This window comes from Schistocerca serialis, chromosome 2, assembly GCF_023864345.2.
Source record: "Schistocerca serialis cubense isolate TAMUIC-IGC-003099 chromosome 2, iqSchSeri2.2, whole genome shotgun sequence".
In the NCBI taxonomy this organism is placed as follows: domain Eukaryota; kingdom Metazoa; phylum Arthropoda; class Insecta; order Orthoptera; family Acrididae; genus Schistocerca; species Schistocerca serialis.
Window position 1 is genome coordinate 905,949,169 of NC_064639.1, and position 27,878 is coordinate 905,977,046.

The 27,878-nt window shown below is 39.3% G+C and overlaps 1 protein-coding gene across 1 annotated transcript in view; it reads left to right on the top strand.

Annotated features, from left to right (window-relative positions):
- LOC126456507 (galactosylgalactosylxylosylprotein 3-beta-glucuronosyltransferase P-like) overlaps nt 1–19,361 on the top strand; it is a 216,155-nt gene extending 196,794 nt beyond the window's left edge. The window contains exon 7 of the mRNA XM_050092257.1: nt 19,243–19,361. Within this exon, the coding sequence (XP_049948214.1) occupies nt 19,243–19,350 (108 nt within the window). The 3' untranslated portion in view covers nt 19,351–19,361. The remainder of the gene's footprint in view (nt 1–19,242) is intronic.
- Nucleotides 19,362–27,878: the final 8,517 nt, after the last annotated feature.

Consider the following 27,878-nt stretch of genomic DNA (forward strand, 5'->3'; position numbering starts at 1 on the left):
TCTAAAATTCCATCGGTCCACAGCCTCAGTTGCGTCGTTCCCAAAACCAATCTGGGACAGCTTACAAACTACATTGCGGTAAAGTTTTATTTGAAATATTCGAGTGAGGAGAAATGGAAGCCAGCTCACATTGGCGACATTCATTAGATAATATCTATATTATGAACCTGTAACTGTTTTAATTGTTGTAATTGTTCGCTTCTTTTTCTTTATTGTATGAACAAACAGTGAGGGAAAACCTGAAATTGTAACTGGTCAGACAGAGACAAAAATGAAATGAAATAAGCAAGAAAATATAGAAAGAAACAAATCAAAATTCGGGATTAGAATGAAAGGATTTAAGGTAAGATAAAGCTTTTTATTGCGCAATACTGCTAAAAGAAGGTACTAGGCTGCAAGTTTATGCTTTTCTTTTTAAATATCTCAGCAGTACACAACTTTTCTATCTCAGGTAACGCAACCTTCATAAAATACAATACAGCGAACAGCGACAGACATAACAATACGCAGTGTAGCTGGGCCAAGATTGACAATCTTGTTACAATTCGCAAAAAATGGCGTATTCCAATATCGAAGTGAATGCAGTCAGTATTGTGGTCATTCGACAGCGGCTTTAATATTCTCCATTGTCAGTTAACAGCAGTTATTATAGAAACGGTGTATTGTGGTTCATCAATTTTTCATCATTATGATCAAAACTATAAATTTTGGAAATTTGTGGTAAGTTTCTGTGAGACCAAACTGCTGAGGCCATCGGTCTCTAGACTTACACACTACTTCATCTAACTTAAACTAACTTACTCTAAGGACAACACACACACCCATGCCCGAGGGAGGACTCGAACTTCCGACGGGGGGAGCCGCGTGTACTGTGACAAGACGCCTTAGACAGTGCGGCTACCCCGCGCGGCTCAAAACTGTAAAAAAGTAAAAATGTGGGAAATGAATTTTAGTAAAATGTTACGAGATAAAAATGAATTTAAACTTGGAAGATATTAATGCTGCTGTGAGTGAAACCAATATGCATTCTAAACGTGACAAATTTCAGCACGAGCGTCTAGTAAACTCGTAAAAGGACAACTTTTGCAAAAGCATTTAACTGAGATGTACACATTGTAAAACGAAATAAGAATTGATATCTCCAGAATGAGATTTTCACTCTGCAGCGGAGTGTGCGCTGATATAAAACTTCCTGGCAGATTAAAACTGTGTGCCCGACCGAGACTCGAACTCAGGACCTTTGCCTTTCGCGGGCAAGTGCTCTACCATCTGAGCTACCGAAACATGACTCACGCCCGGTACTCACAGCTTTACTTCTGCCAGTATCTCGTCTCCTACCTTCCAAACTTTACAGAAGCTCTCCTGCGAACCTTGCAGAACTAGCACTCCTGAAAGAATGGATATTGCGGAGACATGGCTTAGCCACAGCCTGGGGGATGTTTCCAGAATGAGATTTTCACTCTGCAGCGGAGTGTGCGCTGATATGAAACTTCCTTGCAGATTAAAACTGTGTGCCCGACCGAGACTCGAACTCGGGACCTTTACCTTTCGCGGGCAAGTCCTCTATGCAGGAGAGCTTCTGTAAAGTTTGGAAGGTAGGAGACAAGATACTGGCAGAAGTAAAGCTGTGAGTACCGGGCGTGAGTCGTGCTTCGGTAGCTCAGATGGTAGAGCACTTGCCCGCGAAAGGCAAAGGTCCCGAGTTCGAGTCTCGGTCGGGCACACAGTTTTAATCTACCAGGAAGTTTCATATCAGCGCACACTCCGCTGCAGAGTGAAAATCTCATTCTGGAAACATCCCCCAGGCTGTGGCTAAGCCATGTCTCCGCAATATCCTTTCTTTCAGGATTGCTAGTTCTGCAAGGTTCGCAGGAGAGCTTCTGTAAGGTTTGGAAGGTAGGAGACGAGATACTGGCAGAAGTGAAGCTGTGAGTACCGGGCGTGAGTCGTGCTTCGGTAGCTCAGATGGTAGAGCACTTGCCCGCGAAAGGCAAAGGTCCTGAGTTCGAGTCTCGGTCGGGCACACAGTTTTAATCTGCCAGGAAGTTTCAAGAATTGATATGTCCACTCCGGTTACTAAAGATGAAATGACTATAAATTTCGGTGTAGCAACGAAAAAATCACAACCCAAATTTTAGAAGTTTCATCGAGTGTAGGTAATTTTCAGACACACCGTAGTATCATTTCTCCAAATGTAGGACGATTACCTCAAGAGAATAAAAATTTGAGACAACATCAAGAAACGTAAGCCACCATGTGTCAAAATTATCAAATGTTCGCCAAACTTTGTGTATGAATGTAGACAAACTCTCTGGTGGAAATTCCACACTGCATGTCACGGTACATACATTTCAGTCTAAAGTAGAACATTTCACTATAGAAGAGTTTGTAATCAATCATATAGTATACAGCGGTTATGAAATCACGATAAGCAGTTTATATTTTCTAAAATTCCATCGGTCTGCATCCACCGTTGCTCTCCTTAAAGTTCGATGACCAGTTACATATCTTTAGGAGTAATTATTCCAAATGAATAACCAACAAAGATAAGCACATTGTTTAATATATTAGTGAAGAGTTACAGCGAGCTGTGCAATGGTCGGTGAGTGAATACTTTGCAAGCAATGAGGTTGCAGAAACTGAGCAGATTCATGAACTGAATGAACTCAAACAAACTTTTGGCAAAGATGTGCCTGCTTGGCAACAAAATGTGTCTTCACAATTGTGTAATTTGCTAAAGAAACTAAGAGAAGTATAGGAAAGTGTAAGACACTACTCATAAAAGGTTGTACTCACGAGTGAAAGTTCCAGTCACGTGAAAACTGAATGAAATTGTGGTAATGGAAATGTGTATGGTGCTCAGTTGTATAACTGAGGAGCAGTACGTAACTTGTTAGCTGTCTTACTGGACGAGAGTTTACTAAAATAACGCCAGTTTCAGGTACACATCCCAGAGAAAAAGACTGATCACCTTTTTGTTTTTCTTAAATCATTTAAACCAGCTTTGCCTAGGTCTTTGATAGACCGACAAACGTTTGTGTGATAGGTTAAAATACACGGCGAGGTACCATATGTGCAAACGAAACAGCGGATAACTGTGTCGAATACAAACAGTTTGAAAGCGCTTCCTTAAACAAACTTTGATGTGGCTCGGTTCAGGAAAGATTGGGAAAACTAGTTTTTGTACCAAAATCGTTCGGTCCACGTCAAGGTAGCCGAAGACGTTATTTTGAAAAGGATCTAAATATGATTCACTACTGGGACGATCCTGAGTCCAAACGTGATATGTTGCGGATGTTAAAAGTAAAATTGCCGTCTGAGATACGTGAAAATCTTGTACAAGTTCCAGAGATAAATAAAGAGTACTCTATATCTGTGCTCGACTCACTGGATTTAATCCAGGAATATAGGCGCGGCTCGCGACATAACAGTAATCACCTGTCCCTTTCGTCGCAGTCGCTACAGTGTAACCAACCTAATTCGCAGGCAAAAACTTTGTTAATCATGTAGGACTCCTACTCAGCCGACAAAGGTGAATCCGGTTCCTCTGAACTACGCACCGAATTCGCCTACTAAGGAAAGAAAGAACAGAACCCATTTACATCCAGGGTACAATAATGGAACTGGCGAATGAACCTCAATCATGAAAAAATCTAAGTTTGCAAGAAAGAAGATCAAACTTTTAGGGCAGGTAATATCCTCAAAGGGAATACAACCAGTTTATGGTAAAACCAGCGGAATCAAGAATTTCCCACATTCAAACAACAAGAAGCAGTGAAAACCATTTTTTGTCACTGCTCTTTCTTCTGGCTTTTCGTTATTAAATAGCACTACATCACTAGGTTTATTTAGGAAAAACGCTTTTTGGCTTTGTACACAGGAATAAAACAATGAATAAAAGAAGCACTGGTTAATTCGGATATCCTATGTCATCCTGAGAGGAGGAAACATTTTTGTGTCGCTGTAATGCCTCATACACAGGTTTGGGCTCGTATCTGTTACAAAGTAATCAAGAACAGGATAAGTATGAAATAAAAGTGATCAGCACATTTCTTGCAGTGGCCATTTTCGCAGCAGCTGTATATAAATTGCAATAAAAATTTCGATGTGCAACATGCAAAAAAGGGCATTTTCTTTGAAACAACTGCAATTTAAAAGTAATCAGCTTTGGAAGCAGCACCTCACTGAATGTAGAAACATAAAGGGATATACGGATCACCAAGCTTTGAGTTTTATGTGTCTTGCCGATTATTATATCCGCACCTAGCGTTCTCGGCATTATCTGTACAAGAATAGTCATCTGTAGTAATTCTCACAGTAAGTAAACAAAACATTGTAGTTGACACAATGTATAGATTGCCCCAAGGTCTAATCGAAAATGCAGGAACACCAGAACAAGTAACAGACTATTGCATTTTCTCATGAGAGACGAAAACTATCGACAATACTATCATATGTGCAAAAACATGAAATAATTACAAGAAGCAGATCCACATTGGCACAACGTGAGAACACAGCTGAAACATAATAATGCAAACAGCTTGAAACAAATATTACACCTTACACCATAAGATACTGGTCTGTATGAGACAGCCCAACACAAACTCTCGGTGTGTATGCATTCTGTCTGAAAGTGTACATAAACTTATTTGGTGCACACATCGTGACTGACTGCACTGCACTACCACAAAGCGTGTAAGGAAACTTAACCTATTTTGCTTCTTTCCAAATATACTAAAAACATACATTGATTACTAAGCACATATGTCATCTGCCAAGAAGCAAAATTCATCAGCAAAACTATTAAGACTGAACTGAGCTCTTTTATGCCTAGCTAGCCAGTTGAAATTATAGAATTAAATTGTAGCTATTGACACTGCTAGTCCATACCTGACCATCTTTGAACGTATCAAATACGTGATGGTATTATATGACTTTTTTCCAAATTTCTGATGCTGTATGCTGTTAAATCTGCTATGGCTGCACTACTTATCAAAAAATTTCAAATGTTTGTATTTTGCCTAGGTCTTGGATAGACCGACAAACGTTTGTGTGATAGGCTAAATACAAGGCGAGGTACCATACGTGCAAACGAAACAGCGGATAACTGTGTCGACTACAAACAGTTTGAAAGCGCTTCCTTAAACAAATTTTGATCTGGCTCGGTTCAGGAAAGATTGGGAAAACTAGTTTTTGTAACAAAATCGTTCGGTCCGCGTCAAGGTAGCCGAAGACAAAAGTCACTACTAATAGCCAATGCATCTTACTTCAATGGCTGTAAATGGAGACAATTCTTGCATTAATCGCACTCACTCGTCAAGCACATCTTGCAAAATCGCAAAATTATGAAGTAGGATATTAGGTTTTACTCAGAACTCACCTCAAATCTTCACAGGTGAAAAGAAAACAACAGCAAGTGGGCGCTACTTTATGAAGGACCATATGTCATCACATGCTTTCCACACACCGGTTATTTGCTGACAAACCCTAGAACCAATAAGATTCAAGGTTCGTACCAAAACAAAGATTTGAAGAAGTTTCAATGTACACAAAACTACTAAATAAAAATTGTGAAATATAAATACCAGTTACGAGAATATTCGTTGTAGTGTTCGCCGGATGAACTGAAACACATGAAACATCACAGAGCCTGACTTTGTTTGCAGTGAGAATTAAATCTGCAACATCCATGTGTATCAGTGATACAAGATCTGCAGAAGCTGGAGTTGGCATTTATCCGTTTGCATATGCAGACACTTATTAATTTGAAGAAGATGTGCAGTAACACCAACTCACTTTTATGTATGTATTTTCTATGTTTATTATAATGTTAAAGATTTTCACCCGTATGGCATAAGGTTGTTTCCTCTGTGTGCAAAAATGCACATCAGACTTATGCAATGTTGACTACATTCTGCGCGTAGCGCATATAAATAATACGACATTTATTCTGTGGAGAGAGTAAAAGAGAGTCATAAAGAGAGAAAAATGAGCAAATAGTAAAATTACAGAAAACGATGTCCTGTCAATAAGCGAAATCATTATACAAACACATTGCACTGTGTGCCATGTGCCATACACACACAATACAGTCACAAGCACTTATATAATGTACTAGCCTCTTCACAAACTAAACATTAGTAGTACACTCACAAAATACTGGCAATCAACATGAATGGTAGTGTACCGCTGCCGCGAAACCATAACGTTTAGGCGAAACCTGTTCCTAGGGGTTTCTTTCTTCTGTTCGTTTTGTCTGAGCACTTGTTTCTTTTGTAACTGAATCATTTCTAAAAGTACCAACTTTGCTATCTATTGTTAAGAAAGGAACGCAAATTTTTTATCTATTTGATATGTATTTATCAATGTATTTTAACTCCGTATGTACCATAGCAGTGGATCCTTTCAAAAGACTGATGCCATGGCACAAATGTTTCATAAATCACGAAGCCTTGGCACTTTTGCATGTGTGCAAGGGGGCACAGAGGCTGAAAACCAAAAAGACAACACTGTGTTTGTGAGGACCGCTGGGGTTCTGAGTCAATCAAGGCGACAAGCATGGCGCCACATGAGTGACGTCACGCAACCTGCTTCTGACATCAGGTGCAGACAGCGATGTAAGATGCAGGTTGGGAAGGATTGGCAGCCAGTACTGCGTCGCGCACGCGAACTGTCAAGTGCTTGGAATCAACGCTCCACCTGATAGTATTGTGCTGCTCATATGCCATGCTGATACGTACAGATGGGCTACTCTGCTCCAAGGACTTAATTATGGAGGAACAGTGCACTTATTCAAATTGTTCTTATCGAACAAGTAAAAGAAATGTCTGCGTATATTAACTTTTCTTCTAGATGTTTAAAAGACGAATGACTGCTCACTATGAAACAAGAAATTATAGTTATTCAGGGGCACTGTAATACCTCTTTCTAAAGAAATTATTTTTGTATGTTTGTGTGGATTTCATGTATCGCTAGAAATGTCAGAGAGTTCATGAGAAAATACTTGTGCAATAAAAGAAGACAAGGTCTTAAGACGCTTTAGAAAGCAAGTAGGAGAAACCTGGATGTTCGCATTTGTTTCCCTGCTCCTGCTCCAATTGTCGGAATTTAAGCATCGTGGGCTTAGTTGTTAATGATTTCTAATGTAAGGAACTGATTTTGAGCTAACAACGAGTTCTGTCTTCATTTACATTTTCATTTACATCGCATGTTTATGCCAATATTTATTGTCTTTCTGAGTTCTATTATTCAGCTTGTCTCGTGGGGAAGACGCAACATTTCTAAGTGGCATCGATCCGCCATTGGCGTATTTTTATTACTGATTTGGAATGTTCAGTTTATCTTATCATACGAACAGAGTTTGCAACCATTCAGAGAAGGAGGCCAAGAGTTTATTAGTCAATCACACACCATATAGCGGTGATCAAACCGCGATACGCAATTTACATTTTCTAAAATTCCATGGATCCACATCTTTTGTTGCGCGACTCCCAGAACCAATCAGGTACAACTACAAACTTCATTCTGGTAAAGTTTTATTTGAAATATTTGAGTGAGCGGAGGTGGAATGACATCTCAAAGAAGATAGAAAGTTTCGATGAAAAGTTTATTTTCACCACTATAATAATAATAATTCTAATCGTTATTCTTATTATCATCTGCTGCAGTGGTCATATGACGTCCATTGATTGATAAAGCCCTCCTCTAGACTTTTTCATGCGTTACAGTCTTCACAGATACACCTTCATGCTACTTCTACACGTTACATAATGTCATCTACACACCTTTGTCTTGCTGTTAAACCTTTACTCTCTCCTGTCCACTCCATCTCCGTTTGATTTTCATTATCATGATAATTAAATCTTACACTTCAGTCTGGTCCCTGAAATATTTGTTTGTGCTCTAGACCATCCCAGTAATTCCCAAGAGGCGTCACTCCATCGATTACTGAGCAATATTCAACTTTTTAATATTTTCCTCATAAAAAGTCCATGTGACACTAACAAAATCTAATACTTGCTACAGATTCTGTCTGCAAAATCGGTGCTTCAGACAGATCAATATTTTACTCATGAAAACTCCGTTTAGTGTACCAAAACCATTCAAGTTCACTTTACCTCCTGCATTTATTTCTTTTAGTGTCCATCCTGTCATTGGTTTCAACGGTCCTAAAAACAAAAACCAAATAACTTGTTATATGATTTCCTCAATAATTTGTAGTGTTTTCTCTTTAATGTGTTTGTTATACAGTATCTTACTTTTATTGCCGGCTCGGGTGGCCGAACGGTTCTAGGCGCTACAGTCTGGAACCGCGCGACCGCTACGGTCGCAGGTTCGAATCCTGCCTCGGGCATGGATGTGTGTGATGTCCTTAGGTTAGTTAGGTTTAAGTAGTTCTAAGTTCTAGGGGACTGATGACCTTAGAAGTTAGGTCCCATAGTGCTCAGAGCCATTTTTTACTTTTATTGTTATTGAGTTTCAGGTCCAGTGGCGGCTGGTGCTCATTATCGTTGGTGGGGCCCCAGATAAAAAGTCAATAAACTTTATAACAGAAGTGTTCCAAATTATGTTTTATATGACCTTCATTTCCTTCATACAGCTCAAAAAGCTTTAGAAAAGTAGTAAATATGGTAATGAGACAGTTATAAATATAATTCACGAAATATAGTAGCTAATAGTGAAGAAAACTGAAGAGCCAAAGAAACTGGTACACCTGCCTAATAACGTGTAGGACCCCCGCGAGGACGCCGAAGTGCTGCAACACGACGTGACAGGGACTCGACTAATGTCTGAAGTAGTGCTGGAGGGAACTGAAACCATGAATCCTGCAGGGCTGTCCATAAATCCATAAAAGTACGAGGGGGCGAAGATATCTTCTGAACAGCATGTTGCAAATTATCCCAGATATGCCCAATGATGTTCACGACTGGAGAGGTTGGTGGCCAGTTTTTAAAATCAGAAGAGTGTTCCTGGAGCCACTCTGTAGTAATTTTGTACGTGTGAAGTGTCGCATTGTTCTGCTGGAATTGTCCAAGTCCGTCGGAATGCACAGTAGACATGAATGGATGCAAGTGATCAGATAGGATGTTTACGTATTTGTCACCTCTCCGAGTCGTATCGAGACATATCAGGGGTCCCATATCGCTCCAACTGCACATGCCCCCACCATTACAGAGCTCCCACCAGCTTCAACAGTCCGTTGTTGACATGCAGGGTCCATGGATTCATGAAGTTGTCGCCATACACGTACAGAACCATCCGCTTGACACAATTTGAAACGAAACTCGTCCGATCAGGCAACATGCTTCCAGTCATCAACACTCCAATGTCAGTGTTGACAGGCCCAGGCGAGGCGTAAAGCCTTGTGTCGTGCAGTCATCAAGGGTACACGAGTGGGCTTTCGGCTCCGAATGCCCATATCGACGGTTTCATTGAATGGTTCGCATGCTGTCACTTGTTGATGATCCAGCATTGAAATCTGCAGCAATTTACGGTCCTGTTCTTGTAGGATCTTTTTCCAATCGCAGTGATGTTGGAGATTTGATGTTTTATCGTATTCCTGATATTCACGTTGTATGTATGTGGGTGTTATGTTGACGAATTGCGCAACGGATTGATCTGACAAGTGCCCTTTGGCTCCTGCAAGAAGCAGTCTCCACCCCACACTACTACAGAAGTATGACAGACGCTCCTAACGTACCAAAAATGCCTGAAAAACTTTCAGCAATAAATATCTTCTGGAGTCGTCTGCTGTAGGGAAAAGACACAAAAATATTCTATTTTCTTACGAAACTAGTGGGATACTTGGGTACTGGAGTATTGCTAGTTAGTGTGAGAAAAACATTAAATGAACAGAAAATATTATTTATTATAAAATCTTAGAAAATCAAGTGAAACTTTTATTTATAAACTAATACACAAATTTCCGGGTTCTTTTCGGAGTAGGAGGTTACCTTTTATGGATAGGAATCCTGTTAATGAAATTTACATACAAAGTGTGGGAAAGCTCTTTTATCCCTTTTCTTTAGGAATGTTATTTACCCAGCAGAATGGCTGAGAGCTGCGCTTACTCATCTTGAATAATTATCTGATTGAATTTTTCTAAGTACGGTCGAGACTGTCACGTGAGAAATGTAATGGAGGGACGTGAATGAAGTATGTTGTTTCTAATGGAGGAAAGATGGGGCTCGCCTACGCTGTAGCACTTAATACCGTGAGCTGCAAAGACTGCTGCCTGCGTCGTTCGCCGCTGGAAAATAAAAAAAAAAAACTATCTCTTTCTATCTGAATTGACCTTCGCCAATCGAACTCTCACTACACCTTGATGAAGTCAAGGACTCCTTATCTGCCACTAGTCTAACTATTGGCGTGGTACACCAGTCAGATAACCAGTCCACCTCGATGCCACTCAGTGTTTGCTCACAGACGCTAACTAATACTCTGCCTGTGTTCACACCAAACATTAAGTGTCGTGGCCAACACAGTGAACAAACGCTTAATCGTGAGCGACTCAATATAGAGTATCACTCGGATTCGCTAGCGACAGAGGCACTCTCTTAGTACAGTACGGAGTAGAGACTTTGTTCCTCGCTCTCTGCGTACATGCACGAGCGCACTCGCTCCCGCTATGTGTTCCCGCTACAAGAACGTCAACGGAACGACTCCTCTCCATGCAAAAAGCGAAAGGGTATATCATCCACTCTCTTTTCCTCTCTCCTCTGGCTCATTGCGTCAGAAATAGTCTGCCAATCAGCGTTACTCTTGCAAACGGGAGAATGGTACTCTGTTTAAGCCAACCAATCTGGAAATATATCGCATCTGAATTAGGCGTTTACTGCCTGCCTATGAGAACTCTGAAACTGCGCACTAGGTTCGTCAAAAGAATGCGTATGCTGGGGCTCTCCCAAACAATACAACGGGTTTTGCTTTTAAGGTGAACGCACAGGCCATTATCCCTTTTCTCTGGAAAAAAATGTTATGATCCCTGGGCCGTCGGCCGGCCGACGCAGCAGCATGCTAACTCACCTTCCTACGGACATCCAGCGGGCTGGGTTGCCTCTGCGCAACAAAAACTCCTGTAGCTGTCGTGTCTTGACTGTTTGTGGACGCCAGCCTCGACTTTTTAATCTCAGTGCGCACTTGCGATTTATTTATTAGATTTGCATGTAATGTAAAATTGACTCTACCCTATTGAGTTTGGGCTCAAATGAAACATCAGGAGACCACGCCACCTTACAACGTTACACTCGTGAAATGGTCGTACGTGAGAATTCCCACTTCATTGCTACCTCAGAGTTGCTGTGTCCCATCTTTCATGCGCCGACTACAACACCACGTTCAAACTCACGTAAATCTTGATAACCTGCCATCACAGCAGCAGTAACCGATCTAACAACTGCGCCAGACACTTGTGGTCCTATATAGGCGTTGCCGACTGCAGCGTGATATTCTGGCTGTTGACATCTCTGTATTTGGTGCTTTAGGGTATATACAGCAGTGTTTTCACCAACTATTGTTGTTGTTGTTGTTGTTGTGTGTGTGTGTGTGTGTGTGTGTGTGTGTGTGTGTGTTCGCTCGGTTTAGGGGTTTGGAGCTGAGTGGGTTCAAACCAAAGTTCTCCAGCTCTCCTCCTGCTGGAGTTCGTATTAGTTCTTGATGTAGGTGTTCCTTTGGTGTGACTGTGGTGTAAAAACAAAAATGGTATAACTGAGTATGGAAGCATGCGACTTCCTCATTGGGAATGCACTGCGGAGTAAACATTTGGGAGCTTTCTAGCTTTTGCCTTTCGGCCAAGGGAAAAATCTCTGTTGGAAACTTTTGCTGGAAGATTTTCATGTGTGTTTTATCCAACTAACATGTTAACCATTGAGGTGTCTCTCTTTGCAGGTTTCTTATACTATAGCTGTGCACAGCTATTCTTCTGACTGGCAAATGTATCAGTTACTCTATTAAAGTTTGGAATTTCTCTAATTTCCTACCTACAAATGGAGTGAACAGCCAGTAACTTAAGCCTTTCTTGATATATAGTGTTCCTGAGAAAAGTTTTAATTTTTTTAAAGTGCTGAAATTGCACTGTGTATCTGCTGTTGAAGTGTGTGACGTTATTGCTGCTTGCAAAGTTTTTTTCTTCAAAGAAATGTTCTACAAAGGAACTGAACAGATCAAAAACAGTTGTAATATCTCTACGTAGCATTGCGATAAGTTACTAACTGCAAAGAAAAGGCCTGTAACTTAATGAAAAGGTACTGAATGGAGTAACTGGGGAATGTTCTGTGAATGAAACGAACGTTTTTCAGTCAATAATTTCGAAACTACTAAATACATAAGAGTTTTTAGGTCTTCCTTTCAGTTGATTTGTGACAATGCCTCACACTTCTTCGGCATATGCTGTCTATATTTTGGATAGTTTTCTTGAAGAAGCAAAACATTGATCTAAACAAACTCAATTTCTTGCAGTGTTCACTCGTGTTTTAAAAACAGCATACTCAAAATTACGTAATGCATTGGGTATAGTAATAGCTTTTGCACACTGCACCTGAACTGTGTTATAGGAAGTGTAGACTTGTTTCAGAATCTCACACAAAAAAATAGTAAAAAGAAGGTACAAAAAGTCTGGACTGTGAAGTAAATTTCCCAAAGCAAAATATTCTATTATTACAATGTCATACCAAGTAGCCTCATCCTCAGTATTATCAAAACATTCCAAAAAGTTCGATTTGTCCTCTTGAACACTATTTACAACGCGATACTGGAAGTTCCATGTAGCTGAAGAAACTGAAGGAATTGTCTTATTTCAGAGCATCCGTTAAAAAAGTAATAAAAAAGTAAATAAATAAGAAAGAAGCACTTGGACAACAGGTAATGAGGTGAGAAACGACGTAGTAAGTCCAGCAGTATTTGCAAAGAACAACCTAACAGAATTTATATTCTTACCACAAGCATTTTGAGTAACTAAATTAATTTGGTGCACTCAACAATGAACATAATTGGCATCTGGGAAAGTACTCCGCATCATAGTGTGTACACCACCGTGGTTGCTGCTCACTGCTGGGGCGCCGTCATATGTTTGAGTAATAAGTTTTCCTTTAACACTGTGATTTTCAGACTCCTTTCTAGAACCACACAAAGCCCACATTGCGTCCTATCATTAACATTTTCCAAGGAAAGCAATCTTTCAACAGGTTTTTTCCACTTAATATAGGCAGTATAACGACAATCTTATTTTTGTAAGTAATATCACTTGCATCGTCTGCCTGCACAGAACAAAAAGTAAGCATTAACCCTACCAGTAACAACGCATTTTCCAATTCGCGTGATAATGAATTTCGTTAAATGCTTTTAACTTTTATTAACAACATACTTTTTAAATAGGTACAGATGTAAAAGTCGGATATAGACCCTAAGCACAGCTTTTAGCATAATTTTGGCACCACCAAGACATTTTCAGCTACATTTATACTAAGTGAAGGTGTACTTTATGACCACTACAAGAACTTTAAAAAAATTTCGTTAACTGTAGTTGATTTTTACTAACAATATACCAATAAAACTAGGTAGATGTGTAAAAAGGACGTAAATCTGGAAATACGAATATGACATTTGCTGTAAAAAGTCACATCCACTTCTAAGATTTACGTATTTGGGTTACGTTTTACCGAAAAATTGAAAACAGTTACGGAATCTAATATAAGAAGTGGTCATCTGACACGCCGTCAAGATTTCCTAGAAGAGGCAACAGCTCTAAGAAACTGCCACGGTAAGTTGACTCCCATTTTTCACTGTGAGGCCTTAGTGCCATCCCACGAGTTCCACAGAAGTTAAGCTCTCTGCTAATCTGTTTAATATGTATCTATTCTTCATAACTAAATCATTACATTTCTGAATGGACGTTTTATACGCTTCATCACTGTGAGTAGCATTTTCTAAATGTCGTCCACTTTCCTTGATGTTGTGGTCTTCAGTCCAGAGACTGATTCGATTCAGTTCTCCATGCCACTCTATCCTGTGCAAGCTTCTTCATCTCCGAAGAGCTACTGCGACCTACAGCCTTCTGAATCTGCATACTGTATTCATCTCTTGGTCTCCCTCTACTATTTTTATTCCCCACACTTCCCTCTACTACCAAATTGATGGTCCCCTGACGTCTCAGGATGTGTCCCATCAACCGATCCCTTCTTTCAGTCATGTTGTACCACAAATTTCTTGTCTCCCAAATTCTATTCAGTACCTCTTCATTAGTTACGTAATCGACTCATCAAATCTTCAACATTTTTCTTTGGCACCATATTTCGAAAGCTTCTATTCTCTTTCTGTCTAAATTTATTATCGTCCATGTTTCACTTCCATATATGGCAGCACTCCATACAAATATCTTCAGAAGGGACTTCCTAACACTTAAATTCGATGTCAACAAATTTCTCTTTCTTCAGAAATGCTTGTCTTACCATTAGAAATCTACATTACATATCCTCTCTACTCGGCCATTATCAGTTATTTTGCTGCTCAAATAGCAAAATTCACCTACCACTTTAAGTGTCTCTTTTCCTAATCTAATTCCCTCAGGATCCCCTGATTTAATTCGAATACATTGCATCATCTATGTTTTGCTTTTGTAGATGGTCGTCTTTTATTTTCCTTTCAAGACACTATCCATTCCTTTCAACTGCTCTTCCAAGTGCTTTCTTGTCTCTGACAGAATTAGAGTGTCATCGGGAAACCTTAGAGTTTTTATTTCTTTTCCTTAACGTTAGTTCCTACTCCAAATTTTTCTTTACTTTCTTTTACAGCTTGCTCAATACACAGATTGAATAACCTCAGGGATAAGGTACAACCCTGTCTCACTCCCTTCTTAACCACTACTTCCCTTTAATACCACTCGATTCTTATAACTGCCTTCTGGTTTCTATACAAGTTGTACATAGCCTTTCCCTTCATGTATATTACTCTTGCTACCATCCGAATTTCAAAGAGAGTATTCCAGTTAACGTTGTCAAAAGCCTTCTTTAAGTCGACAAATATCGTAAATGTAGGTTTTTCTTTGTTTAACCTCTATTCTAAGATAAGTCGTCGGATCAATAATTAATCACGTGTTCCTACGTTTCTCCAGTATCCAAACTGACCTTCTCGGAAGTCAGTTGCCACCAGTTTTTTCATTCTTTTGAAAAGAATTCGTGTTAGTGTTTTGTAATCATGACTTATTTAACTGATCGTTTGCTAATTTTTACACCTGTCAGCAACTGCTTTCTTTGAAACTGGAAGTACTACATTCTTCTTGCAGTCTGAGGGCATTTTGCCTGTCTCATTCATCTCGCTCAGCAGATGGAAGAGTTTTGCCATGGCTAGCTCTTCCACGGCTATTAGTAGTTCTGACGAAATATCGTATACCCCTGGAGACTTGTTTCAACTTAGATCTTTCAGAGCTCTGTCAAATTCTTCTCGCATTGCGATATCTCCCATCTCATATTCATCTAAGTCTTCTCCCCATTCTATAATATTGCCTACAAGTTCATTTCCCTTGTATAGACCCTTTATATACTCCTTCCACCTTTCAGCTTTCCTTTCTTTGCTTAAGAGTGGTTTTCAATCGGAGCTCTTGATACTCATGCACTTTTCTTTTCCCCAAAGTCGTCTTTAGCTTTCCTGTAGGCAGTATCTATCTTTCCCCTAGTGAAATATGCTTCTAAATCCTTACATCTATTTTCTAGCCATTCCTGCTTAGCCATTTTGCTCTTCCTGTCAACCTCATTTTTTAAACGTCTGTATTCCCTTTCCCCTGCTTCATTTACTGTATTTTTAAATTTTCTCCTTTCATTAATTAAATTGAATATCTCTTGCGTTATCCAAAGATTTGTAGTCAGAGTCCACATCTGCCCTGGAAATGTTTCACAATTTAAAATCTCGTTCCTAAATCTCTGTCTAACCTTTATGTAATGAATCTGAATCTTCCAGTGGTTCCTGATCTCTACCATGTATACATCCTTCTTTATGAGTCTTAAACCAAGTATCAGCGATAATCAAATTATGCTCTGTGCAAAACGCTACCAGGTGGGTTTCCCTTCCATTCCTTTCACCCAGTCCATATTCACTTACTATTTCCTTGTCTTCCTTTTCGTACTTTCGAGTTCCAGTATCCCATCACAATTAATTTTTCTTTGTATCTGAATACTTTTTTTACCTCATCATAGATTTCTTGAATCTCTTCATCATCTGCGGAGCTAGTTGGCATATAACTAATGTGGCAGGTGTGGACTTCATGCATTCACTATGATGTTCATAGTAGCTTACCCAGGTTCGTACTTTCTTATTCCTTATGAAAATCACTCTTGCATTACCCCTATTTGACTTTCTATTTATAACCCTGTACTCACCTACCCAAAAGTCCTATTCCTCCTGCCACTGAACTTCACTATTTCGGACAATATCTAACTTCAATCTATCCATTTCCCTTTTTAAATTTTCTAACATACCTGCCCAGTTAAAGGATCTAACATTCCACTCTCCGATCTGTAGAATACCAGTGAGTAGTCCCTGTCTGGAAATCCGTATAGTGGAATGTTTTACCTCTGGAATATTTTACCCAAGTGGATGCCATCACCATTTAACCATACAGTTGAGCAGCACAGCAAGGCCATTTTGGTTGGTATTACAAGGCCAGATCAAGCATTTATCCAAACTGTTACCCCTGAAACTGCTGAAAAGGTTGCTGCCCTTCTTCAGGAACACACGTTTGTCTGGCCTCTCAACAGATACTCCTCCATTGAGGTTGCACTTATCGTACTGCTACCTATGTCGCTGAGGCACGCAACCCACCCCAGCCACAGCAAGATCCACGGTTCGTGGGATGGGGGAGGGGGGCACTTTCCCCATGTTGATCTAATGGATTTAAGTGAACAAGTTTTCTCATCTTTCTTCATTCGTTCATTTAAATGCGTTAGATTGTTACAGCGCACTGTTGTCCTCAATGCTTCATCAGTGCAATGATACAAGCAAAATAACTTTTGTTTGTCTTCACTCTCTGTTAACCGTGACTTTTTGCAGAACCATATCTTGTAAAAAGTTGTTCTTCTTTCCTTCTTTCCAGAAAGTTCTTTTTTTCTTTGAGACATTGCAAATCTTTTGTTTGCTGTGCACCTAAGCGCTTGATTTCTAGCTTCTCTTCCATAATAAATAAAAGGCCTTTTCAGCTAACAATCTATTTTATTCATTTGAAAATCCCTGTGAGAATACTCTAGTTCCTACCACACAGCTACAGAATACGAAATACCACTGAAAGATGGTTCTGTTTGCTGTTAGCAACATTTTCCGTTGACGAATGACAGTAGGTAATTGGGGAAGGGGGGCGGGGGGGGGGGTTGAAGAATGCAGTAAGGCAAGCGACAGCGACTACAGGTAGGAGCGTTAATTGATATGAATGAACATTGGGGCTACGGGGCCAAGCTGGCTGGCCTCAAACATTCTGCAGATATGCAGACAGTTGGGAAAGGAGAGGAGAGTGATAGGGTGACAGAAATAGCAGGGTTCAAAGGGTTGTGGGGATAGAGGGGTATGCCTCAGTTGGGCCATCCATTGGGCCTGGCTGCGGACGCCTATGCTATGGCAAGGGGACAGATGGTGGCAGGCAAACAGCTCCCCTTCTCACTGATAGGCACATTGTTTCATCTGAAATATTCTCTTATTTTCCTGTTTTCCCCTGCAAAATTGTTGCTTGTTGCGATAAGTCCCTTTATTAAATAATTATCCTTCCACTTATGATTATACAGTTTTCATTATATGAAATCCAGAACTTGTTAGTGTCTCTCTTTCTTCCTATCTGGCCAGTGGCCTTTATCCGGCCAACACCAGGTTGGGACTGGTACAGTATGCCCCTATATTGCAGAAGGCCAACCATACCCACACGTAGGCTGTTGTTTCGAGAGGTTCGCCATTACAGATTTTAATGCTACTATCAGGTCGATACACCCTAGGGATAAATCTGTGTACCTATAATGTCTGTGTCTGCTGTAACCACACGATTAAATGTGACATCGTGTTGCATAGTGTTTGCACCCCACGTATCTGAGGCGGGATGTGGGAACCACCCAAGCATTCATGTTGCTGGATGTGCAAAATCACCTAAAACACATCCAGGCTGGCCAGCAAAGTGGTCCTCATAGTCAATCCATGAGATGCATTGAATTCAGGGCCAGCTGGTCTTTCCTTGACCTAGAAGTGGGTGCTTTTATGCACTTGGCTTTCAGTGCACGTAATCTGTTATTATCTGTTACATCTTCCTACTCTTTAGAAAAGTTCTCTTTTTCTGTAATTATAATTTTCTGCCTGATACTGTTGTTTCTTTCTAGTTTTGCATCTATTTTCCTCTACACGTAGTGAGTCTACAAAGAATATGCAGAACAGTAATTATTTCATCAGACATGTTGTAGCATTTGACAGCAAAATCAAATGAAACATTTAGCTAACTGTCAATATCTGTAAAATGGCAACTCCAGTTTAATTCTGTTATTAGTAACTACATTCAGCTCATCTGGCAATGAGGTTAACTATAACAGTGTTTGTTTTGTATAGTCAAAGAAATTTCATAGATTTCTCATTTATTTTCACTTCACAGTTCCCCTTTTTCTCCATTGTTTCTTTTAATTTCTCCTCTGACTTTTTGATAACTACAGTGTAGTTCATGACATTTTGTTCCAGTGTATTTCATTTCCCTCTTCCCCACTCACTTTCTGAGAACCATGTTGTGTGACTACTGCTTTCCATTTCTATCGTAGATAAAGGTATAATGTGATACTGATGAAATCAGAAATTTTAAACTACGAGATACAGGAGTCTTACAATCACTGTGAATTACCTTACTATCCTTATCACCAAATTCTTTCTTAAATTCAGTTCTTTCGCATATGCTGTAAGTACTGTTCATGTTTAATTATTATTTCTGTTGCCTTATTATGTGCTGTAAACTTTTAATTTATATGATAATAGTATCAGTTTTAGTCGCTTGGTCACTACTAGTTAATGAATGTTACGAAACCAGCGATAAACTGACAGTAATTTTGTTGTGTTTTGTAGTAATAAGAAAAGATACATTTCAGATGGAGAAAATGTATACACTCTCCCGTTACCTTAATTTCCTACAACATTGTTCACAACTTCACAGACAGTTTTTTATCGTAGAATATAGAAAGAAGTTTTCAGATCTATTACTGGACAGGCGAATCACTTTGTGAAAATTTCTTATGGTTGTTTTAGGTACTGGTGTGGCACACTCAGACTAAGAAGAATAAACCATCAGCAGCGCTAGACATGAAAAAATACAATAATACAAATTTGGTACTTCTCAAGAAAATTATTGTGTAGGGATGTTCAATGAAACATGATACAAACGTAACAAAAGTGTCATCGAAACTTTAAGACCTGTGATATGAAATGATTTTTTACTGATTTTATTAACTGCAAGTCGTACTTCATACTCCCATTTAAATACTTTATTTTTGTGCCCAAAGACTAGTACTCAATATTTTCTTTCAGTATACTCTTCCTTTGATCTTCAGCTGTTAACATGACAACATTATCGTTTACATATTAATGCTAAACATATATCTTTCCTCTAAATCAAAGGAAATATTCATTTTAGAAATCATCTTCTATACAATCCTTCATTTCTAACATTATTGCTCATATCATTGCTGTAAGGACGTGCTTTCCATTTTGTAAATTAGGAACCTATATTTAGCTTAGGAAACTTGGAGCTATGATCCGTGAAAATGTGAACAAATATATAGCTGTTTCGACACCAATAAGCTGTCACAGTCTGTAATGACTACTCCATCATTGTTAAAAGTAGAAGTAAGAAAGGAACAGTATATTCTTTTGTGTGTGTCTGTGTGTAAGCGTATGTGTGGGGGAGTAAGAGGGAAATGGGGAGGGGGAGAGAGAGAGACACACACAGAGAGAGAGAGATTGGGGGGGGGGGGGCGGGGAGGGAGGGAAAGAGAGAGACCCCAAGTAAGTAACTGTAATATGTGTACAATATAAGGACAGGAAGTGCTCATAAATGTATTTTAACTGTAATTATGAGACACTTGAATCACAGAAATCAGACTATTACAGAGAGCAATAATATATATTTATTTGCCTAAAGAAGATATTCTAAAATATCTGTATCATTCAGGTTATCAACATACATTGAGCAAGAAAAGAAACCTGTACCATCCTACTTGTAAGTACCTTTACTATCACTCCAGGACTGTCACACTGGCAGATATTTTATATACTTTGAATGTAATGTGGTTGTAAAGTGACAAATTATGTTTTCATGTAATAATTTACTAAGCTCTGTAACAGTTTTGTAATGATGTCCATTAAGAACACGAAAAGTCTCATAACGTTTATTCTATTACTCTACTGCATACCCTTGGAGCTAATTTTCCCTCGACTACAGAAGTACTGCGTTATTAATGTGAGAGGCACCCACATGCCTTGCTCATACTGTGACATCAAGCAGTCAGGCCTGAAAGATGAGTGGTCTGCCAAGCAAGTGGATTCATTCTTATTTATCGAGTAACATGAACTCTCGTACTCACAATTAAGTTACAAATTATCCTCCTGTATGAATAATGCGCAACGGAAACGCACATCTATCAGTAATTTACAGAACTCTGACTGTTCACTACGCACTGGCAATACCACATTTTCTTTTTTTTTTATTTAACGGCTTTTATTAACACGTGGCCATCGCACTGAATATGAATGGTGCACACATTATAAATTCGGGATATCATGACAACATACAATTCGAAGGAAAAGTCCACCAATCTTTTTTTTTTTTTTTTTACTATCTTATTTATTCCGATAAATTCTGTAACCTAAACACACAAATTCTATAACCTACAACAATAACACATGAGAAATTCCGCCCAGTGGGCATGGCTTTACATTGGTGATTCTCTACCTTATGCTCTCGTAATTATTTAACGCTACAGTGCACTTTCTGGATAGGATTGTGGATCTTTTGCTATATCTCACACTTCGACTCTCACAACCATCATCACGAAACTTTCCTCCAGACCGAGCAGTACAAAAGGAACACGCTTAACCCACTACCTCTGAAACTACCCTGCTACTCTCCCATGCAAACCACACATACTCAAATTTCATGACATACACCACACTACAACATGAAATACAACACAGGGAATAGTCACAACATTATCACTTTCAGCTTTCTCACTTCAATTAATATTTATCCCAGTTTCACACGACACTGCCCCACTTCGTAATTCTACTTTCCTACTATGAACTCTGGAGACATATGCACGTCTTCCTGTGCAATGCAAGCCAAGTGGCGTTGCTGGATAGACGGCTGACTCACCTTGCTTCTCTCTCAGAGTATTATAGTTTGAATCCAGCGTCACACGGAAACATATCACGCAAAGTAATATTAAGAACATATTCATCACACACACGAGTCGTCAACTGATATCATGGACGAGTACTTCTCTTTATCCTTTATCTCATACACAGATTGAGACTCACACAGTACTCACCACGTGGAAGTACTCGCCTCTATTTTCAAGTCCTGCACACGCTATTTCTTAAATATTTCAACTTATAGTAGTAATTCAGCTTAACCTAAGCAGACTGAAGTATTTCAACTTATTGCTACACGTGGTTTCATTGTGACCGTTGGTCACTTCCGAAGATTACTACGATCCCATTAATATTACCTGCCTGACATTTAATTCTCCCCACAAAAGTTCCTGAAATAGAAAAATTATTATTTCAAACTACTCTTAAGTATTCCACATGCATACCATGTCTCCACTCTTTTGTCTTTATGGAGCACATCTAAGACGGGTCTTAACAGCACAAGGTCCAGCGGCAGAGTGCTGAAACATGGCCGTTCTTCAGGTCCTCTCGCTCCTCTGCCGAAGTGGGGGAGCACCTTGCTACCGTATTGGTCAGCCACATTTCAGGTGCTCAAAGCTCAGGTGAATTTCGTCTCTTTGGTCCCACCAAAGGTGACCCAAGTACCGTCTCAAAGATGATCATATATTCACATTCACTATCTGCGGTTAGCAGACGACCATACATTCATTCATTTCACAGATCTCACCAAACTGGATGTAGGGATTTATTTTGTGGGAGTGCACATGTGATAAATTAAATAAATAAATTGTCATTCTTTCCCACACTGGTATCCTGCTTCGCTGTATTAATTGAAATTGAGTTATTTTTTAAAAAAATGTGTTGTTCTGACAAACATAATGAAGTATGTTGTACCTATTTTCAATGTCGGGCGGTACTGTACCCTTTCACCACCGGCTACCCATGCAGAAAAAAATGGCACGGTACTATCCTAGCAATGTGAGGGTAGTTCCAAACATTTTTTTAAGAAAGCTGTATTAGAACAAACGAAGCAAGTCATCAAAATAACCAGGAGGAGACCTTAGCCCCTGGTGACCTCAAATAGACGACCTAATGCTGTTACTTTACCAAATTATTGACACAGTTGTTGCATTATTGTACTCTCCACAATCCGGAGTAACGTACACATACAAATTTACAACAATCCACATGACAAATAAAACATTACATCATACAAATAAAAAATAATGTTGAGATAAAAATTTGCTTAGTTACTGGGATCTTCGTTGTTTTTATGAGTAATCCAAACTTCACTAATTCTATGACAAATAAAAAAAATAATAATGCTACTCAGGAAATTTTAAATAGCTCACCATCCAAACACAGGACAAGTAATCCGACATTCATAGATTGCGTTGTAATAATCTTTTACATGGCAATGTCTAAATACAAAACAAAATCAACAAAAGAAAAAATTGCGTACACTAGTTCCATGTATAATGTCAGCCTCCATACCATTACTCAAAAATATACATCAAACGTACAGAGAAATAAAACTGAGAAAAAAAAACAACGAAATATATCACAAGTTACATACTGGTTACATAATATAGTCAGTCTATGACATCATGTCATACCTCATTAACTATCATCACTTAAGCAATTGCCACCACTACTCGACTGTGAGTTTAACCTTATCCTTGTCCACCAGCACAAATACCTGCTGCTGAGCTAGTCAGTCCATCAACTTTGATCAATACACGCAGTAAATAGTTAGCAATAAGTGCTTGAATACACCAGTAGCTCTCGTATCTTACTCTACTGCTCATTTCTCTGTTGTTACACATTTAGACGACAAGAACTTGCATTTCGACTAGCCTTATCTTTGTTCTAAAAAACATAAAATTATACACCTAGTTTTGTACACATACAACATCAACATTTATCCCTTTTCTATATACAGCCCACACTTGTGTTACTGATTGTACCTGTCGTCCCTCATATAAAACATGAAAGTGTTAAAAAAAAAGGAATAAGAAACAATCTATATAGCTCATGATTACAATATCAAATAGTAGACTACTTTAACATCCTATCACAGTGAAAATATTAGAAACTGTTGATTCTAAAACTACAATATACAATGAACCTTTGTGCTTGTGACAGACTGAAATTAATACCCCGTGAAAGTGTTCTAACAAAAAAAATAAGAAATAATCTACACAGCTCACAATTACCTACCACATATTGTTAAATAGTAAACTACTTTAACATCCTAACATAATAAACATTTTAGAAACTGATGACTCTAAATCTATGACATACAATGCACCTTTGTGCTTGTGACAGACTGAAATTAGTATCTCTTTATATATTTTACCTTTTTATTATATATAACAACATTTCTAGGATATGTATGAACCATCCACATGATGTCAGATCCTGACCTGCCATCGAGGTTCATCCAAATCAAACAATAAAGCACAATAATGTTTTAGTTATGGATTGGTAGAATCCCCTTTACAGGAGTGTGTGCATTGATCACACTACTCTACGATTCTCACTCACCAGACATCACATTTTCCTTCTCATTCAATCCATCAATACACTAACAGAATAGGTCTAGAAGTCAGCTAACCTTAACACCACCACAGTCACGACAACATACCATACCTTTGCTCCCTTTATACTCAACCACATAACACATGAAGCTGTTTCGGAGATAGCATTCCAGTCTCCGAATTCGTCCTTTCACTCTGGCACCTCTCTCCATCGGCTTACCTCAGCATTCACTTTACCGATTATTCATCCTGCTAAACATCAATTTAGAATTGCGACATTTCATCTAAGAACAAAAAATACACAAATTATTCATCCTGCAAAATAACTGTACACATTCTTGGTACCGTTTTGATTAGTTATACTGGTACCAGGCTTCAACAACAACAACAAAAGTTATTTTTTTCATATTGCAAATGTTATGGTAAGAATTAGATTTACACTTATGTTACATCTTACGTCAGTATTCCAGAACGTCCACCATCTGGATCTCATACTCCCTTTATGTCCCTTTACGTTGTGCAGTTGTCCTCATTTCTTCATTCGTATTTCGGCTCTCCGTCCGTCCATTACTTCATCATTTCCTGGTCTTCCTTTGCCATTCGCATCAATCTCAATTGCAGCATTCACAGGCCTCTCTGTAACATACATCTAAGACATCTCCACATTATTAATTCTACTCACCTTTATTTACCACTGTTTCATCACGTCGAATCTCTCTTTATTAATCACACTGCTTCACGTCGTTTTTCTCCTTAAATATCACCTTTATCAACTACTATTTATTACGTCGCTTCTCTAATTATCTACCATCTTTATCCACTCATTAATCATCACGTCGTTTCTGCTTGATCCTTATTCATATGACAAAAAAATACGTACAATACCACTCTGTCGACTCCTGTTCATGACACATTCGACCAGTCTATTCCGTCATACTTCCTGACATCCCGCCTGAAAATTGTTATGTTCGATTTGACCCTGCACAACGTTACACACCACAAATAAATACACTGACTATCCACCATAAATTTCCTACTTTCGATCTATCCTTAACTTTTCCATAATTTGATGTTAGAAATGTGATGAAGCCCACGAGATTGTTTTCCCTTGATCGTCTCAATCAGTACAGCATTTTCATGGACAATCCGCCTCACTCTGAATGGTCCACTATACACAGCAAAGAATTTGCTAGTTAGGAATCTGAGCTTACATGAAAATTAAATGTGTGCAGAGATTATACAAGCTGGGAGAGATGGGACAGCCCGAGTGTTATAAGCTTTGGTGCTAGTGGCCTCTTTTCCTAACACCAGATTCCGAACAACCATACGCAGCACCTCATTATAACTGTCACTATGACAATGACATACTATAGATCAGATGGCATCTAATTTAAAAACTTCGATCACAATGTTGACTTTTTACATTACGTGTTAAGTACCTGCCATAGCCAAATCGCACTAATTAAGCTGGACTCATTGGCACTATTACATAACTTTTTTTTAGCAACTGGTTTGTTTTGAAGAAACAGTCCTTTTACTTTAGTGTTCAAAATAAAATTTGCAAATTTTGCTCTGAGAGACCAGCCTAACAGATTCCATTACTGGTGTTTTATTCTATGATCAGAAGTATGGTATTTGCATTCCTACATATCAGTAGAGTATGTCTCCTACATAGACAATTTTCAGTGCGAGCGGCATGTGTTTTAAGGCAAGATGCTAAGGGCTGATATGTTGGATTAGTTTCTCCTATCCTTCAATCCATTATGACTAGAATGAAATGCCAGGATTCCATGCTCTCCTGTCATTCTGATGGTTTCTGCCGTTCCTATCCTCGACTCTGTCTGACCTATGAGTTGTGTCTCCGTTCACAATGTTGCTCTCATTACCCAGTTCCTGTAACAAGTGCTGAAATGATGCGGAATTGTCTAAGCCTCTGCCTGCTATCACTATATCTCTGTGCAATCTCATTGGCAACTTCGTTATACAGATCCTAATGAACTCCCCAGGTTCGTATGGCACATCCAAATACCTATTTTGTCTCAGCATTCCTGATAGCACACCACTGGATCTATTATACCACCTTCGTTACAATTTGGCATCATCAATATGCTTTGCTTAACCTGGTCCTGCTTACTTTTCGACCAGAATTCATTTAAAAACTTGTCACAAAATATCTCGTAGCTACTACAGTCTTTAATAACTTCCTGCATTCTCGCTCTAGCCTCGTCCCTCAAATGGTTACACACAAACTTCATTTTGAGGAGCGGTCCCCACGATGAATGTAATGAATCTTGAAATTGAGACAGCCACAGGCATGGATGTTGGTAATTATCAGGATCCGGAAAACAAGTGTACGTTTGTACCGACACAAAGTGCCTCCTACATTCTTCTTCCGCATTTATGTTTTCCGACCTTGGACTATACCCAGTTGGGGTTGCCACGTGTTTTATCCGACACAACCGTTCTTCTAACTCTCTGAGTTCGTCTTCCTCTTTCTCCCTATTTTCGTTTTTTGAATTTATCTCACTCTCCCTCTTCAATCTACCTAGTGGTGTTTCACCTTCGCTTCTGCACGATAATTGCAACTGTGCTAGTTCTTCCCTATGTTTCCTATTTGTTTCTAATTGTGCCTCTTTAAACTGTAATAGTGATTGTATCTCCTCCTGGTCGGCATAAACCTCTCGCTGCGTACTGTCAGAGCCTGTCGCGCCTCTTATACTGATCTTTTCTACATCTGCACTAATCGTATTCATTCTGACCACTACCTCTTTGATTCGCTTATCTGGCAACACGTCCCTACGTTCTGTAATATCACTCTCTATTGCAATTATTCGTACCTCCAAATTATTGGCTTTTTCTTTCATGGCGTCACATACTTGCTTCAACGCACCAAGATTCTTCTCCCCCTCATCTAACCGACTATTAACTGCGGGCAGACGCTCATAGATAACTGAGTGTAACTTCCTCATTGCCTCTTTATTTCCCTTATCCATTGCCTCCAGTCTTTCCTTACTATCTTTATCCATCGCTTCCAATCTATCCTTAGTCTCCCTATCTCTTTCCTTATTATTTTTATCCATCACTTCCAATCTTTCCTTACTATCTTTATCCATCGCTTCCAATCTTTCCTTATTATCTCTATCCATCGCTTCCAATCTTTCCTTATTATCTCTATCCATCCTCTGTAAAAACTGCAGTAGCACATTGTCATTTGCTACTTTCGACGCACTCACCTCGTTCGCCTGAGAAACTGTAGCTGCACTTTCACTGCATACCTGACCTAGTCCCGGCTCACCCGCGTCGTCGGGAAAAGGCCCCGATTGTGGACAAAGCTCGCCACTTAAAGGATCACCTAGCTGTGGTCCGCTGAACAATTCAGCCCCTTCCGAGTGTTTTCCGTTCTCACTCATTAACCCAAGGTCAACACCCACTTCCTGCTACACTGCTACGTTTACCCCAGAATCACTCTCCTCCATGGTGACTACACTTTTCGACTGCGACCTAGTTACTATGGACATTACGCAAAAAAATTATACAACGATCTTCCAGCCTCGGACTACGTAGCAACCGATTACATAAAAAAATTAAAAATCCTCACCAATCCAGAAAGAAATTGCAAACAAAAAAATTTTACTCCTTAGCGCTATCACAATATATTCCATCAAAAAAATCTTAACAGCACACCCTAACAGCAAAATCCTAGCAGGGTCGAAATTATGAGAGGCACCCACATGCCTTGCTCATACTGTGGCATCAAGCAGTCAGGCCTGCAGGATGAGTGGTCTGCCAAGCGAGTGGATTCATTCTTATTTACCGAGTAACATGAACTCTCGTACTCACAATTAAGTTACAAATTATCCTCCTGTATGAATAATATGCAACGGAAACGCACATCTATCAGTAATTTACAGAACTCTGACCGTTCACTATGCACTGGCAATACCACATTTCCTTTTT